Source organism: Poeciliopsis prolifica, unplaced genomic scaffold (genome assembly GCF_027474105.1).
Source record: "Poeciliopsis prolifica strain line A6 unplaced genomic scaffold, Auburn_PproV2 SCAFFOLD006, whole genome shotgun sequence".
NCBI classification, from domain to species: Eukaryota; Metazoa; Chordata; class Actinopteri; order Cyprinodontiformes; family Poeciliidae; genus Poeciliopsis; species Poeciliopsis prolifica.
The window spans coordinates 5278623-5296565 of record NW_026562381.1 but is presented as its reverse complement, the minus strand read 5'-3'; the positions used below and the strand labels follow the sequence as shown (position 1 = coordinate 5296565).

General features: G+C 36.2%; 1 protein-coding gene across 1 annotated transcript in view; it reads left to right on the top strand.

Annotated features, from left to right (window-relative positions):
• Positions 1–17943, top strand: part of LOC129360692 (polycomb group RING finger protein 3) — a 45428-nt gene that overhangs the window by 7348 nt on the left and 20137 nt on the right. The window contains exons 2-4 of the mRNA XM_055031052.1: positions 10903–11012; positions 13126–13243; positions 16367–16463. Of these exons, the coding sequence (XP_054887027.1) occupies positions 10998–11012; positions 13126–13243; positions 16367–16463 (230 nt within the window). The 5' untranslated portion in view covers positions 10903–10997. The remainder of the gene's footprint in view (positions 1–10902; positions 11013–13125; positions 13244–16366; positions 16464–17943) is intronic.

The following is a 17943-nucleotide window of genomic DNA, read 5'->3' as shown; positions in this document are numbered from 1 at the left end:
CTGATGTCTTCAAAGTTAATTCAGAATAGTGTTGCATTAATGATTGCAACATACCCAGGTTCCAAATCATCACATCTCCACCACCGTACCTTACAACTGGCTCAAATGCTCCAAAAATGTTCAGCGCTAATCACCAAACCTCTAGACTGACTGATCTGACCAAAGGACATTGTTCTTGAAATCTTGATCATTCAGATTCAACTTGAAATGATTTTTTCTGGCACCTTTTTGTTTAGTCTTTATCTCTTGGTTCAGACTTTGACTCTTCCTGGTCATAGTATTCTGCACTACACAACATGTAACGGTACGTAAATCTTATAAGACAAGATGCAATTGTTAGTTCATGAGAAGTTTTTTTTCTCATAGACTCAACCTTTTTGTTCACTTGAGACCAAATATTACTGGTCTTTCAGTACAACATTTACCATTTCCAGTTACCAAAACTGGGATTATGAAAGCTCAACGTAACCCTTAACAACCAGTAATCAGTTGCTATAGCAATGCTTTCTGACTGCTTTAGGATTTGAACAACTTGCAGTATTTACATATTGTCCGTGCCTCGTCTGTCATCTTTCGTTCCTTCTGGAAACCCAAGCTGCAACTAACTAGCAGCAGTCGAAGCCACAAGTTTCATTGTGATGCTTTAATGTCTTGTGTGATGATCCCCAACAAAATGTGAAAATGTATTAATCTGGTTGGAGATGGCCTGTAATATTATATTATATATTGTAATAATTAATTGGGGCAAAATGTAAGCCCTATCCTGGATAATTGGATGGCTAATTTGCTACTTATTTGTATTAGAGCTGCCTCTAATGACTGATCAACAGATTTTTATAATAGTGAATATTGTACCACCAGCTCAGCTACTTTGTTGTTCTGTCTAGATGCTTTTCAGACAAAACTAAATCAGAACAAACTAACATCTGAATCAGCAGGTCAGGCTTTTTAAAGACTGGTAATCGGACAGGAACCTGTCCAATCAGCGCGCCATTTAACATTTAAAACCACTGATTAAGGCCTGTAAAGTCTGAAATGGAGCTTTTTAAATTTTGCAGCAATGTTCTGGTCTTGGGGTGAATTTGCTGGGTCATCCACTCTTGGGACGCTTAGCACCTGCCTAAAAAGGTTTCCATACGTGTGAATAATCTATTATCGCTGCAGAATTATGGTTTTTAAAGACCTTATTGCCCCCATAACCTCTCAGATTGATGGGCAGAAATGGTTGCTTTTCTCAAATTTTTAATGATGTCTCTTCGCTTTAACATAATGTTGAGAAATGCCTTTATGCTTTAGAGTAACAAATAGTCAAAGCTTTAGTTTTTATGGAGTGAGAATAATCGTGCAATCAATTAAATTTGGCACTTGATGTTTGTGTTTAGGATTAAAAATAAATAATTTTAGAATCTCATAAGCATCAGGGCATTTTTATTGTGTCACAACATATAAAACTCTTTAACCGGAAGGGGATTATACTTTATTTTTCACCTGCGATTGTAAAATGTAGACAATCATCAGTCTCCCAATTTAATTTTGTTTTCATTACTTTCAATAAGTCTGGCAGTCCTTCAGTGGCCTTTATATTCAATTCTTACTAATGTCAAGCTTTCTTTTTACCTGTGGAAGTAAATATCTTTATGAAAGTTATAATTTAATGTAGAAAACTTTCCAGCTTATCGATTGAAACATTCAGTATGAGATTTATTAACTCACGTTTGGCAGTCGGTTGACTGTACAATAGCAGCTGATGATTTCAGAAGAAACAGGGAATATGTGGAAACGACAGAAAAGTAGATTTAGTGAAATAATGTTTGAAAGATGTAAAAGTGAGGCTGTGGGAGAGTAAGTGGGAGGAAGAGGACTCCTGGAGCCTGTCAGCTCTCAGGTTGGCTAAGTGCTGACATCTCTCACTGTGACCTGCCGACAGACGCATTAAGTGAAGTTTGACATTTGAGTCCTGACAGATGTGAAATGTAATTCTGCTGTTAAAGCCTGCAAAACTAAAGACAGACTGATACCTCTGCTGATAACTGATAGTCACAGCCTTAATCTTTGAACTTTATTATGGCTGTCTGTTTAAACTGGTTATTGCTTCTCTTGTTTGTAATTGAACTCCTATGTGATGATACACAATTCTCCCATTTGTAGATGATGGAACGTCATCTACCAGCCAGAGACGAACCGTCATATCACACTTAATCTTACTTTAGAAACCAAGTCAAACGCAAGAATCTGTTACTGAAGTGTGTGTTTGTGTTAGGGGTCAGAGTGGGAGATTCTGACCTTTGAACCACAGTCATTTCATTCATGTGGCAACTTCTGTAAATACTGTTGTTTTAACTCCCCTGTGTTGCAGCTTTTCTTAAAAACCCTTAATATCCTGCGTCAAGTTTGTCTCTAAATTGTCCCAAATACAGATGCTTCCTGTTTATGTCTGCTTTGTTCTTCAGTTTGACAGATTTAGTGTCCATTAAAGCAATAGAAGGAGTATCTATTGGCTCCCTGATGTGATTTGCAGTTGTGAATTAATAATCACTAATCGGAAAAGGGTTGAAGATGGTTTCTGGATTACTTCTTTGAGAAGTTGTTTTGGAGTTGTCACAATGGACAGACCCAAGACTTAAGTTATGAAAGATCAAAACATTTTCTGATGGGTGTGTTGAATTTTCTAATAATCTTCCATTTGATCCACTCAACATAAATTGCTGTGTGGAGTTCAGTAATGCAGTCGACCTTGGTTCATTCACTCTTTCAAGCTGCTCTTTAGTTAATTTTATCAGTCTTGTGCTAGAACAGATTTTCAAATAATTAAACTGTTTTAAATCAGTTGGTGTCACTTGAAATATGACTTTATCATGATAAATTTTCTCAATTATTGAAATAATTGTCAGCTAATTGAGTAATCACTAAACAACCTTAAAAAAGCTTGTTTACTGAATAAAACACATTTAGAACTGTAATTAAACCAAAGCTGATTTAATTGGGGCAAAATATATAAATATACATACATTTTACATTTAAGATAAATGTCTGTATATATGTTTTAGCTAAAACAACTCAAGTAGCAGTTTCTTTCTTCAGATTTTTTATATTTATGCCTGTAAAACATTTTATTTTCATCTTTTAATGTATTTCTTTTATTGTAGTTAAAAAAAAATTTTAATTTGTAAAAATGTGTCAATTTTTTAGTATTTAATCGTCAGAATAAATCAATAGCATAATTGATAATTGTAAGTTGCAATCCTGAAACACTCAATAAGAAATCTTGATTTATTAGTTGTTGTTCCTGTTAATCTTTTGGATCATTTTATACATTGTTCTCTTTGGTTACAACAAGGTGATTCAGAAGAAATCAGTTAGAAAACTGCTGCTGTCAGTGGGTGTGGTTGACCCAGAAAACTGCTGTTATCATCAAACCAACATAACAATGAAGTCGAATCTCCACCAGTTTGACACAACTGTGAACAATTAGGACACCCTAAAAACCAACCTGTGATTTTAAAAAAAACATTTTTGAAATACTGGAAAGCTCCAGTAAACAAATGTAAAATGAAGACATAAACATCGTAAAGTGTGTTTTAAAAAATGCAATTTTTGACACACCTGCATTTGATCCCACTCAACTTGCCTAAAACTACAGTGAGTGCCCAGTTGGGGATTGCAAACGCCCACAGATAGTTGAAATCCATGAATACTTTGGAAATCCTCTGAAAAAGCATGAAGCTGTCAAACACCAAGTTCAAACACCAAGTATATCTTAATATGTTTTCATAAACACAGTAGAAATAATCTTAGCTCTACTAGCTGATGTCATCTCGGCTATTTGGGGTTGCAGCCAATCAGAGCCAAGGAAAATGAATGCCCCTCTGGGATTGGCTGGTCTGTAAATCCCAGCCAAATCTGTCAAATAGCTTTGCATCAAGGTGTTTCAGCTTCCTGAGCTGCATTTTCTTTGGGATCTTATAGATATGCTTTACGAAAAAAAATCTGAACAAATTGGAATTTAGTTCCATGGAAAAGTTTTGGGAACAGCTAAATTCACTAATACTGAACCGTAATAGTTCTTTGAAAGTAATCGGATATGTATCTGATTCAGTGTCACAAATCATTTTTGTTTTGGCTGAAAAAATTGGAATTTGAGAAAAATAATAAATCACAACTGTAAATTATTGAGTTTGTTTTAATTTATCATGCGTTTAATTGATTTATTGCTTAACAGCCCAACATTCAGCCCAGAATAAAGGTAATATCTTGTTTCTGAAAAATAATCTCCTCTTTCTAATATTTCGGTTCTAAAAAGAGGATAAATCCCATGTTAACTAATGTATTTGTTACTGGAAATTCCCTGGTTGTTGGTTTATTGTGTGATGTTTCTCCTCGTTTGCCTCGCCGTGTGTCTCCACAGCAGGAACATTGCTTCTGTGTTTGGTTTCTCCAAGAGTCCGCATAACCAGCTCATTTGCTGCCTCTAATGACACATGCCACTTAGGAGGAAATATTTGTGCAAAGCCTCTTAGAGTACTGGAACTGTTTCATTTTTGTGTAAGCCGTTTTTAAAGGGAATCATTTACCGCTTTATACATGAAGGCAGAGATGGTCTTACTGCAGTAATCTACCCAATTCCCCCTCAGGGACCAATTTAACTGCAGGCACACATGACTGTAGCAGATATATTTAGTCAGGCCACACAAGTTAGTTGTGATGTTGTAACTCCACAGTTGGAAATGTTGCAGAAAGATGTTTTGTAATGTTTTTTTGTCTCAAATAAGTTCATAAATGTATGTTTTTTTGTGTTTGTATTTTTGGACTGTGATGGGTTATGCACATATATGCATGCCTATAGGCCTGTTGCAATAAGCAATAAATCAATTAATAGTATGATAAATTCAAAATACTGCGATAATTTGATTTAATAATGATTTGTTTTTCTTTTTTCTTTCTTTCTACCAATAACTGGATGATAAAACTGAAGTCTGGTGCTCTGTAAACAAAATGGTCCTTCAAAAAAGGCAAGTTGAGACCAAAACACCAGACTAAAGATCTTAATCATTCAAAGGAAACACATCTGACCTCTCTGTTTGTCTGCTTAATTGTTTTCATCTGTGCCCTAAATTACACTTAAATTCAATGATTTTTTGTGTGACCCAACACTGTTGGCGATATAACCTCTGATATTGTAGCAATTCTGCATTGTTTTTACCAGTGGAGTTAAATATTTATGTTGGAGTCCTTCAGAAGCAGTTTCTGTTTTAAGTTATCTTCCTTTTCTCTTCGGGATAAATGACACTTCAGCTTGAAAAACTGCTCCGCCTCGACTCAAAGCTCGATTATTCCAGCGCCGTTGCCTCTTGGCAGCTCTTCCAGCCTCCTGGCTGGCTGCAGTCTGGTTCTGTTTGGATCGCCTCTATTGTCTGAATGATTTCCCCAGGCACAGAGTCGTGCTGGGGGGGATTGAGGGCCATCAGAAAGAATTAAGCAGCAACAATAACTGTGTGTGTGACGGGGAAAGTGTGAGGGAATCTGTGGGCGGTTCTCGTGTTTTTCAGTGGACTCTAAGTTTGGGTTTGAGTGTTTGTGTGTGTGGTCCTGGGCTGTGTGTTTTGAAATGAAGCCAAAGTTTCCACAACAAGCAGAGGCCTCTCCTCCTGGCTCCGGGCGCTGATGCAGCCCTTCGCTGTCCGTCGCTCCAGCTGGCGGCCAATTTATGCTGGATCCAAACACTCCAGTGGCCCAACAGTGGCTCTTTGTGGAGCCGAAGTGTTTGTCTGTCTATTCTGTGTGTGCTTAACACCTTTTGGGACTTGTAGTCCAGTAAATGATTGAGTGCAAATGTTGTTAGATTTAAAGACGTTTCTGTACCATTTTAGACATAAATTAGTCAAATGACAAGCTGTAGTTTTTCTGAGGCGTTCAGGGTAGCAACTGTTTCAGTCTTTGTTGTTGCAAAATTTTCTGTTGAATACTTAGAGAAACACTTGGAGGAGTGACTCAATGATGGGAAGAAATTACAAAACCTTTGCTTGAGCATAATTCATCTTTTTTCATAACACTACATGCATAACATAAACCATGGTAGACTTTTAAACTGCAGCGTCTTTATTGTTCTGATACATTTAGGTTTGTTTTTGGGAGGATTTAGAAGAATCCATTTCTTCTGTTGTTCAGTAAAGTATCTTAATTATTAGACAATGAAGTAACATTGTCTATTCAAATACGGTTAAAATATTATGAAAAGATGTTAACAGACAAGACCTCTCTAAGATGTTTGGTCACTTTACAAATATTTGAATAATTCTTAATTTTATAATCTAATTTGTGATTTTTTTTAAATTTGATTCAAAACTTTTTAATTTAAAACATTTCCAATTAATAATTTTGATGAATAATTTAATCAAACAATTTTACTTGAATAGTTTGATTAAATTCTTTGTTAAACTATAACTTAGCTTAATTTTCTCCTGTCAGTCAGTAAAACATCTTATTTTACGAAACTTTTTTTAAATGTCTTCCTGCGCTGCTCTTCTCCTTTAACAGGCCACTTGGCTCCACTTTGAAACCGCTTAACTAGAGCACTGACAATTAAATCAGCCGAAAATTAAATCAAGACTTTTAAGATGTCTCCTCTTAATCTAATTGTTTTCATTTAACACAAGTGATCCAAATTGCTTTGATGCAAATCCTAAACATCATTTATGATATTTTAATCAGTTTTTGGCATTAATTCAATGTTTGTTGGCCTAATTTTGCAGTTTGCTTGTATTTTCACCAGTTTTATTGTAATGTGAAAATCAGATTGATATGGTGATTGATTTCAAAGATAATATTGGACTCTAAAGGGTCAGATTTGTCACAAATAAACCTGCAGTTTTCAGTGCTTTGGCACCAACATGCAGTGGAATATACTCATTGAGTTTGGTCGTTTTATAAAAGCAACTTGATATTTTGGATTCAACAGGAGCTAAAGTTGGGCAAATATGATGGAGGTGCAAAATTTTGGATCAGCTGACTTTTTTTTTACACACTATATTGCATCAGACTTTTTAATAAAGTAGTTTTTCTTAATCATTTTTAGGATAATTTGTAAAATAAAACTTTGATATGGATTTTAAGGTATACTGTTTAGTGAAATAATACACCACCGGGGTTTCACCTCACTACTAGTGGAGTATGATCAACACAACAAAGGAAATGTATTTCATGCTGTTTAATATTTCTATATTTTATTGTAATAAAATTAGAATTTACTGAGCACATGAGAGTATCATCATCTATTTAAACAAACTGGAGTCCATCAAAAAATGGTCTAAACCAATAAAAGATTGTTCCTGTGATCCGTACAACATGCTCTGGATTCAGTGATATAATATGATTAAAAAAAATGCATCACTGAGCTCTACCAGCACCAGTATTGACTCCAGTCTGAAGCCATCTTTAGATTATTCAGATTTCTACAATCTTTACTGTAAGGTTTAATTTTTAATCACCTGAACTGTAAATGTTTGGGTGGAATTTGACTATCGAAGAAACGCAGCTCTGTGACGAGGCTCTGTGGCTTCTGAAACCGGAGTGACTGGTTTCAGGGATGTAAAATAGTTTAATTTTTCTTTTTTTTTTTGAGGCAAACAGTTGGACAGGTTTCAGTGGGAGGATGAAAGACGGTGATTAACTCCATTACGAATCACTACAGCACATCAAGAGCAGTTTACTTTAATCTTTCACTCATTTTCACCTTTTTTATAACCAGATTCATGTCTAAGGTTTTACACCAACCCACATCTCAAGAATCTCTGAGTTTCTTTACAATTTATATTTATTGCTGTCAGATCCTTTTCCATTTGATATTAAACTCTTTCGTCAAGTGTACACAAACGGGATAAAATGTTTCAATGATTTTGTTTATGTATATTTTAATGTATTTCTAACTTGGTATAAAATAAGCTTAAATGGTTCAATGAAAAATCAGGCAAATATGCCAATTGTTTTTGTTATTTATTTATTTATTTTTTTTAATCAAATAATCGATTTATGGTCTGAATAACCAATAGAAACATTTGTATCTGTACATATTCAGTATATGTGGTGGAAGGTCTCTGAAGTTATAAGAGAGAGAATAAACCTCTGGTAGAGAGTAAAGGTGGACCGATCTGAAATTAATATCTGAATTGGTCCTGATATTGAAAAAAGTTTTTAGATAGTTTATCAGTGATTATGTCTCTTCAGTCTGAACCTTTTGTAAGAAGTTTATCTTCACGTTTGACCAAGACAGTAAACCTGTTGTTTATTTATTTTGCATTGACAATTGTTCTAATAATTGCAATGACTGAACAAATTAAAGTTGTGTTGTTTTTACATTAGCTAGCTTGTGAAGCTGTTGGTGTATTTTAAGTGTACTGTACTAGTGCAGTTATTAAATAAATTTATAATTCAGTACATTTATGTCAGTGTTTGAAAAAAGAAACGTTTTGAGTCAATTCAGCTTGGTTTTTCTGTACTGGACTGACTGATTCTAACGCTTAAGCATAAGTTCATGTGTTGTTATAAACCTGTAGTTGTTAGATTAAATTACAAATTTAAATTTAGCAGGGTTGATTTTCTGTTTTCCGTTTGTCTCCTGAATCATGCTGCTATTTTTCATCTGATTTGACTTTTTAATGAGCTAAATAACAAAAGCATCGATTTGAATAAGTCAGAGGTGCTCTGTTTGACCGCAGCTTGACCGCATTACATCACAGGGACACTGCAGGTGTAAAGTTACAGTAACATCCGAGTTAAGGCGCTGTGACCGGCAGCAGTACAGTGTGTGCGTGTCCTCAGCAGCCCTCTATGCGTTTCATCTCGGCCGACTAACCGGGATAATTTCACGGTCTGATGAGCTGGCAGAGACCGGCCGGCGCGCCGGACACTTTAAAGACTTTCTTTTTCTAATGCGTGTGGAGGAGGATGAAGGATCAGTGGGTGTTCTTCGCTTCAGATTTCCCCTCTCATCGTGACTAGAGAGGTCGACTCCTACGATTAAGCGATGAATCATGCCTTGTGATGGCATAACTAGTCAATGCTGTGCTGGACATCTTCTGTCCTTCAGCAGAGGGCGGATTCAGCAGGACAGGACGGCTGGACTTGGTTCAAAGTCATTGTCTTTCTCTGCTGAACTCACAAACTTTAGTGAATTTGACAGTTTATTTTTTTCTTTGAGGATCCCCATTAGTCTCTACCTTAATGTCCACACCAAATATCACAATATAAATTCCTTTACAAACAAAAAACGCAGACACAATAACACAAAATTCAAAATCAACCACTTCAACTTACAGATATTACAAAAAGGCAACAAAAACTATTTTGATCAAAACAGGACTAAATTAAAATCAAATATAAGTACAACAAACGATAAGAAACTATAAGTATAAATTTGAACTTTCCATCAATTCAATGTTAAATGTTCTTTTAAGTTTACGGAATTAGCCATCAGTGTAATTTCAGAAGGCAACATATTCCAAAAGGAAATCGCTGCATACACAGCTGTTTTATTTGTCAGCGAGTTGGTTTGAGGCAGACGTAATGTAAAAGTGTTACTAAAGGTTCGTCAGGTATTAAACGCATGTTTATTACAGGTGGGTAACAACTGTGAGAAAAGGCTAGACGGTTTACATGAAGTCCAGATTTTATGGAAAGAGAAATGAAGACCACATGCTCGTCTGTCGCAATCTTATTAAAGAAGTATGAAATATCCTTAAAATGATGATTACTTTTTAAAATTTTTATGTATTTTGGATAGGGGTGCACTGATTGCAGTGTTCTGGCTGATCACAATTACCGATCTTTAAAAAGTCTGACTTGCAGATTCCAATTTAGACCAAGACCAATTTTTTTGTCTGAAATGTTGCTAAATATTGCAAGTCTCAGAGTTGATAACAGTTGATAACGTCAAATCTTTCTCATGGGAGAGCAGAAGCAGACAGTGGTTGACTTTTAGATCTTTGTTGAGGTAGATAGTGGATAAGATCAGCTTCACATGGAAGTAATGGCCGATCACCTTTTCCCAAAATTAAGGACATTGGCACCAATAAATCAACTGGCAGATAAATTGTGCAAATAGATAAATGCTCTCCTAATTTCGATTCATTATTTTGCTGAAAAACCCAGTAATTAGGGCCCTATAAAGTTTTACTTTTTTCCATTTTCTACCTTTCTGTCTTAATTTTTCTAAATTACTTTTTAAACATATGTCAATGCAGAAAGTTTGAAATTATGGTGTGAATTAAAAAATTAACAGATCAATAGCGAGAGGTCAACATTGCTGTGGTTTAACAAAACATCAGCTTTATAAAGTGCTACAGTGTTTTCACCTCGTTAAACATTATGTGCAAAAGTCATAATCATCAGTTTTATGTGTCAACACCTGTGCAGTTTGAAATTACAACTTTTAAGACTTGAAATTTGTAATTCTGTCTTTAAAACTCAAAATTGTTAGTCTCATTCTTTTAGTTTTTATTTTAAACCATGTAATTATGACTTATTCTTATAATCATAATTTTATAACTCATAATTACAACTTCCTCTTGGGCTTTTCTCCTTCCTTTCCAAATGTACTAAAGGTTGGATTTTTCATCACCATAGTTTACTTTTAGGCTTCCTATTCGTTCTCAGTTCCTCAGCATCTAAGAATGCTACATGCTAAAGTGTTTATTTGACATTTTTCCTGATAGCGGTATTTGTACAAATGTAATAAAAATTTGTTCCATCACTTTTCAGGTGTGATTCTGTAAATATAAAAGCAGAAAACCACCAAACTCTGTGACTTTGCCTTGTTTTCCTCCTCATTTATCCCTTTACCATCACCTCATCATTTAACAGCTCCTCTGCAAATTCTTGTTAAAGCTTAGTTATTCTGCTCGTTTCCAGGCTTTGATGAGAGGCACTCCATGATGAGCAGCTAACGCCGTCGGCCGCACAACTGCAGGAAGAGACGTGGCTGCTGCTCCACCCACAGTCGACACATGGCGGTATTAGGGGTAAGATCTGCTCTCTTCTTCAATGTTTTTACCTCCTGCTTTAGGAAAACACTCTTAAATGGACTTGAAACATGATCTAACTCAAAAGCTAAAGGTTTCTCTTTTGCGTTTTGAGCTGAAAGCTTCCAAAGACGGATCTTTCTCCTCGTCTTGCCTTCTGGACGTCTGCACAGTTCTTGTAGTTGAGGAGGATTGCCGGAGATGTTTCAGCCTCTAAATAATGGATGCTCGGTTTCTCAGAGTCTGATTCACTGAGCATAACCCGCCATTAGATGAGCAATCCACGCTGCTCAGTTCACACCAGATCGCCTGGTTGCATCTGTTGGTCAGCTGGATGTAAAATTAGGTAAACAAATCACAGAAATAAGCGCCAGAAACATTTTCTACACAATTAAAAGATTTACTCAATAGGAGCGAGACGAACTATGAGTAATAAGTAATATAATAATAAGAACAGGATTCGGGACTCTGTTTAAATTTAGCTAAGTTTAAAAGAAAATAAAAGCTGTCTTGGATGCAGCAAATTTGGCTTTTCAGGAAACTTTGACCTGTTCGTAACTCTTGATTATAAAAAGACGAAAAATTATGAATGTTTTGTGTTGTAGCTTCTTGTGTAAGAAAATTATACTGGTAATAATTTTTTACCATGATTGCAAAATAAACGCCTGTCTGTATCTTCGGGCCAAATTTGTATAATTTTTGAATTGCAGTGGGAGGCCGCACAAGATAAGTCCAGGGGCCACAAATGGCCCTCGAGCCACACTTTGGACACCCTGATCTAATAGATGCTGTGACCATTCGCACGTGCTCTCAGTTTCTATGAGTAAACTCCCAGGGATTAGTTAACAATGAAACCACAGTGTCTCATGCTGTTGCTCAACTCAACTGGAGCTTCCTCTCTGTCGAGCGTGATTCGCCCTCAGAGCGGCGAGTCGCAGCGCGTTCATCTGTGTTGCTGCACAGCAGCTGTGCTCACTTGTGGATAAAAATCGGTAATGAGTTGTTTCCGCCGGCGATAAATGACTCTCCTGGCTCCTTGCTGATGTTGTCAGGTTGGCGGTGGATTGAAGGGAGCAGCAGGTTATTAGCAGGGAATAAACGAAGATGCAAGTTGGCGCAGAAAACAATGATGCTCTGTGATCTAATATAAAAAGCTGCAGTAATATCCAACTCGTGAGAGTTTAGTCAGAGAGGCTTACAAAGTATTAACCAATTACCCTCAGAGCAGATCCAGCAGCTCTTCATTTCTAAGAAGCTGTCAGGTCATTTATCTTTAAAAAAAGTTCATGAAACAAACTTGGATTGAGGAAAATGAAAAACTGAAGTGATTATTTCAAATTATCTTGCAGATCGAGTTTATTTTCCCTTTTCAGAGACAGATCTTACTGTTTTCTAACTGGATTACTGGCAATCTTTGACTAGGCCTCACTGAAACCTTCATTTTTGCGTTTTTATGAGTAATTCAGCAGTAAACCTCCTGGTGTACTTTGGCTAAATTTAAACTTAAGTGCACTGAAATCATTTCTTCAAACAAAATGACAAATTTAAGATCATGTCACAGCATCTCAATTTGATGTAGGGCCAGACTTTGACTAGGCCATGCTGAAAATAGTTGGACATTGTAGCTCAGGATTTGCTCATCGTAGTTGTCAATGTCCTGCAGCAGCCTGAAACCATCACTCTGCCTCCACCATGTTTTTCTGAAAAGCTGAGTTAGTCTTACACCAGATGTAATGGGACAAACGCCTTCAAATGAGTTTAGTTTTTGTCTTTTAGCAAATGGGCTTTTTTGAGTCTGTATGAATGAATGATAAATCAATTACTAAATTAGTTGACGATTATTTTAATAATCGATTAATACGATGAATAATTTCAAAGAATTCATGGTTCCATGCACTCTAACAGAATTTTCATCACTCTTTCAAGAGAAACAGCCCCACAGTTCCTCCTCTATTCCCAGTTATAGACATGATTATTCTAATGTAATCTAATCTTCCTCATTGCCATCAATGTGAGCAGTGTTGTTTTGTGTCATTGTGGTAGAGCTAACCAACGTCATGTGATGCTTGTTTTGATCTTCAGCCCGTTTCTTTGTGTCCTTGTTCCTCCCCAGAACCCCGACATGCTGACGAGGAAGATAAAGCTGTGTCACATCAACGCCCACATCACATGTCGCCTGTGTGAGGGCTACCTGATCGACGCCACCACCGTCACCGAGTGCTTACACACCTGTAGGTCCTTCCTCCCACTCAGTCTTCATCTGTCTCGACCTATTTCCTGTTTTCTACCTTCTCCTTTTTGTTCTCTTTTATTCTAAAAAGCACAATCAGAGAAATAAACATCTCGTTTTTTTAGCAGAAAACTGAAGCAGTTTATTGATATTTTCCCGTTAAACGCTGATCTAAGTCAACATCTTAAGGTAATTGTGTGCACACACGATCACAGAGCGTGTAATCTGCACATTATATCTCACAAGAAGGGGGGAAATAACGTCGCCTCTCGTTCACACTGAGGTGCTTCATTAGCTGGGTTCAGCAAAGTCGAATTACACCATCTGCTGCTTTCTGCAGTTTGTTACTATTTTGTTGGATCAGGGCTTTGAGTTTGACACAAAATTACCCTGCATCAGTCAGAAGAGATCTTCATTAGTCGAGATTAATGTTTAGGCTGCATCATTAAAACACAATAGAAAATGTTGAATTAAAGTCTAAGCGGTATAAAGATGAAGGGAACATATGGCGTTTTATGCAAGATGAAAATATTATAGCTCAAGTAGAAAATTGTTCTTCATTCTGATTTTAAATATTTTTTTTCATCTCACTGAAAATTACAAATGACAGAAATTATCTTAAAACTGTATTTTATTTGTTTTATTGTTTTATTTTTTATTGATTTTACAAAAAACATTCACTATCATGATGCACAATACAAAGAAGATAAATAGGTTTGTGAATCATGATAAATAAAACAATCATTACAACTATCATTATTTCCCAGAGAAAGATTACAATACTTCAAATACAGAATGGAGAAATGCAAATAAATAGAAGCACACAATCTAAAATCATATAAAATAATGATAAAGTGTGTTTATTACAAGAGAATAGTTTTATCAAAATATTAACAGAATGAAGTATAAATTTTATGACGACTAAATAAGGAAAGTTAAACATCTTGTGAAGTTATATTTTGATGTCAGTTTTACAAATAAGGAAATATTTAATTTTTTGACAAATCAGCATCAAATTATTATCAGCAGCAGGAATTTGAAACAATTATACAAACTACTTACGACTGATCCTCTATCAAAGCTTTTTTTTTTTCCCATTCAAACAATTTCTTCTTGTAATATTGTATCTCTATTTTGCTAATATTATGATTTTATTCTTGTAATTCCCAAAAAACAGTCCTAATTCTCCATCATAGATGCTTGATTTTTCCTGTTGTGTTTTTAAAAGTCTTTTGAAATCTTTTCCATGTGCTTTATTAGTTCGCGTGCATGTTTTTATAGTTTGTAGTAATTTTGTGAAATCATTTTTAAAGCCCAGCTTCCTCTTCAGTGCTTCACATCAACACTTCCTGTGTAGCCAGTGAGGCCTCTGCTGGCCTGCCGACTCTGTTTAAATGAAATCATCCAGTTTCTGGTTGAACTCTTTCTAGTTCGTGCTCAGATGAAGCCTTCTGCAGTTCACTCTGTGCTTTTTTGAAAAGAAACCAGCTTGCTTTTTAATTCAGGGATCCCTGTGGGGTCACAGAGTTTACAAGTCTGCGTCCTGTTTACTTCATCTTCCGTCTGAAGCTCACATGAGAGCTGAGCCAGTGCAGAAAGCGTAGCCAACAGCACGCTGACACAAAGCTGATACTTATCCTGAAGGAATTCTGGATTGTTTTTAGCTGCAGGCTGCTGGTAGCACTTGAAGGAAAACATTTATGATATTTGCAACATGAAAGAACAACAAAAAGGTCAAAGAAACCTGGTTTAAATTCATAAAACAAACCCAGATGCTTCAGTTCAGTTTGCCTCCACTAGAAGGAGCCCTATCACCACAGATGGGAGTCTTCTTGGTCACTTCAAACATGAAGCATCCAGACGTGAGGCTTCGACTTTTGCTTCTCAGTCTGGAAAAAAGGGGGCTCCACCGTCGGAGAGCCGAGACAACAAAGACTTTCGCATCACGTCATCGGCACAGCTGCTCTGCTGCAATAAAAATGTCAAGAAGAGATGGATTTCGCGGCACAACGGGTTCTGCAAATTACACCGCAGGATTCCACAACACATTTATTGTATCCACAAAAGGTGGCTGTAGTTGAAAGTAAAATTCCCTGAAGTCTGAATGTATTTTGAGGGGATTTGTACCTTGATCCAAAGTCGCTTTATGATTTCGGATGAATCATAAAACAAGGCACATTTGGTTCTTTTTAATTGAGGCTTTCTTTTTTTCTTTTACACTGATGTGTTTAATACTGAAGAGACTCTTGCATGTCCCCGAGCAACACAAAATGCAGCATTCAGTAAAGAAACACTGGGGTGTGCAGAGGTGTGAAGAGTTTCTTATCATGATAAGAATTTTGATTAATCATTTTCATAATCATGAATTTCACACAAAACTGACAGTATTATTGGACATTTTATGTTTGCACAAGAGTGTCAATAAATATCAGTAAATTCTGCAATATGATCAAATGCAGTTACATGTGTAGACCTATCGCATAAGCAACAAATTAATTGATAAGATAAATTAAAACAAGCTCAATGATTTGTCTTTTCTCTCTTTTTGCCAAAAATGAGATGAAAGAAGTCATCAGTCTGGTTCTTTGGCCTCAACTGTCCCTTTTTTGAAGGATAATTTTGTTTACAGAGACTTTATAATTTATTTTATTTGTTTTTTTCTGTTCTAGTGTTAAGGATTTGTTAGAATTTAAAGTTTATCGCTGAGAATATTTTATTACATTATTATGGCCAGAACATACCATTACATCACTTGAAAATGTTCTCAAAGCAACGACAGTCCTCATTGTGTACAGCTTAGTGACATAAATCATATTTTTTTTGTTTAATTTTTGTCCTGAAGAAGTGTGTTTGAAGTTGAAATGAACAATGTTTGTGTTTGTGGCACTATGAATGGAGTCACACGAGCCATACGATTACCTAAAAAAGAGCAAAATGTCAGGGGGTAGGGGGTTATTTATTTTTTTAATCATACTCACGCTAGTTGTTTACTTTCAGAACCATGGACGAGTTTGAGGTTTGCAACTTTTAAAACCAAAGGAAAGGCATCATGGTAGTGAAGCTAGCAGGGTAATGGAGGATGTACACTGTGTTGTAACACTTTATCTGCTGTGTGTGTCTGCAGTCTGTAGAAGCTGCCTTGTAAAGTATCTGGAGGAGAACAACACGTGCCCCACGTGTAGGATTGTTATTCATCAGAGCCATCCACTGCAGTACATTGGGTGAGTGGGGGACCGCTGCAGAGCAGCACACACACACACACACACACACACACACACACACACACACACACACACACACACACACACACACACACACACACACACACACACACACACACACACACACACAGTCTGCAATCAGCAGCACGCCGCCACGAACCTGACAAACTGCTGAGGACTGAGGAGCCGATGGATCCATTTTATTCCAGCTCTGCTGCAGGGAGCAGCGGCACGGCCTCGAGCTGCTGAGGCGCTCTGTGTGTTTTTCTAATAGATGATGCATCTAACCCCAACTCATTCACAACCTCGCTCTACATAAACACTTCAGTGCTCTGCAGTTAATATTACACCGTGTGTGTAAAACACCAGAGACATAATGCCTGTGATTCGGTTATGTTTTATTTCAAAGCAGCTAGTGTTTCACTGTAATCTTTTATAAAAGGGATTCCTGTAGTATTCAGTCTTCCTTCCATACTAACTTACAAACTCAGTGACTATTAAGTATCTGATATTATTTACTTTAGCAACGGTATAAAAATCAACCACTGTCCTCTCCTGTGAGTCAGGTTTGACTGTAGACTGCCCCACCAGATCATTCTGCACATTCGCATTAAGAATAGTCAACCCACTGTTGCAACTCAGAGACCTTCAAACAAAAATAACCCGGTATTGGCCAAAATCGGAATCAGCATGTCAGACTTTTTAGAGATCGATAATCTAGGATCGGCCAAAAAGCTGCAATCGGTGCATCCCTATTGTCCACATGTAGCCAGGTATTTGATAAACTTATTTTAATGCTATTGGCTTTTCATTCACACGTAACCTCCATTTAATATTAGGGATGTACAAAATATCGGGACTAACATCGGTATTGGCCGATATTTGTAATTTTGGTCCAATAAATTAAACTGAGCCGATATGAACAACAGATATTTGGTTTTCTCTTATTTTGTCAGGTTTTAGTTTTGCTCTACACTGCCCCCTATTGGTGAAGTTCTTTAACATAACGCTCAGTAGATGAACTTTTCTTAAACCAATCAGATGTTGTTCAGATTATGTTATAGAAAGAAATATCCTGTTAATCATTAATGATTAATTCCTTCTAAAAGGAATTAATGCTCAATTCAGATTTTTAAATTAGATTTTTTCTTCTTTTTTTTTTGCGACTTGTTTTTTACCTTCTGTCTGACCTGCAAATTCTTTATTGGGTATTGTAAAATTGCTCCTGATCAATAAGAGCAGATCTATTCAGTCTAACTTATTTATTCTAATTTATATTTAGAATTACGAATTGCTCTTTCTGAACTATTTGAAGGAAGATTCATTGACATTTAGGAAGTCAACCTTTTGTTTTATCAGTTTCTTTAATTCTTTAAATCAAAATTACATTTATGCCTTTTGATTATAATCAACTTGATCATTTTGATAATAGCAGTTGACAAAATGTAATGTTTATAGCTTATTTTATCATTGCTAATTG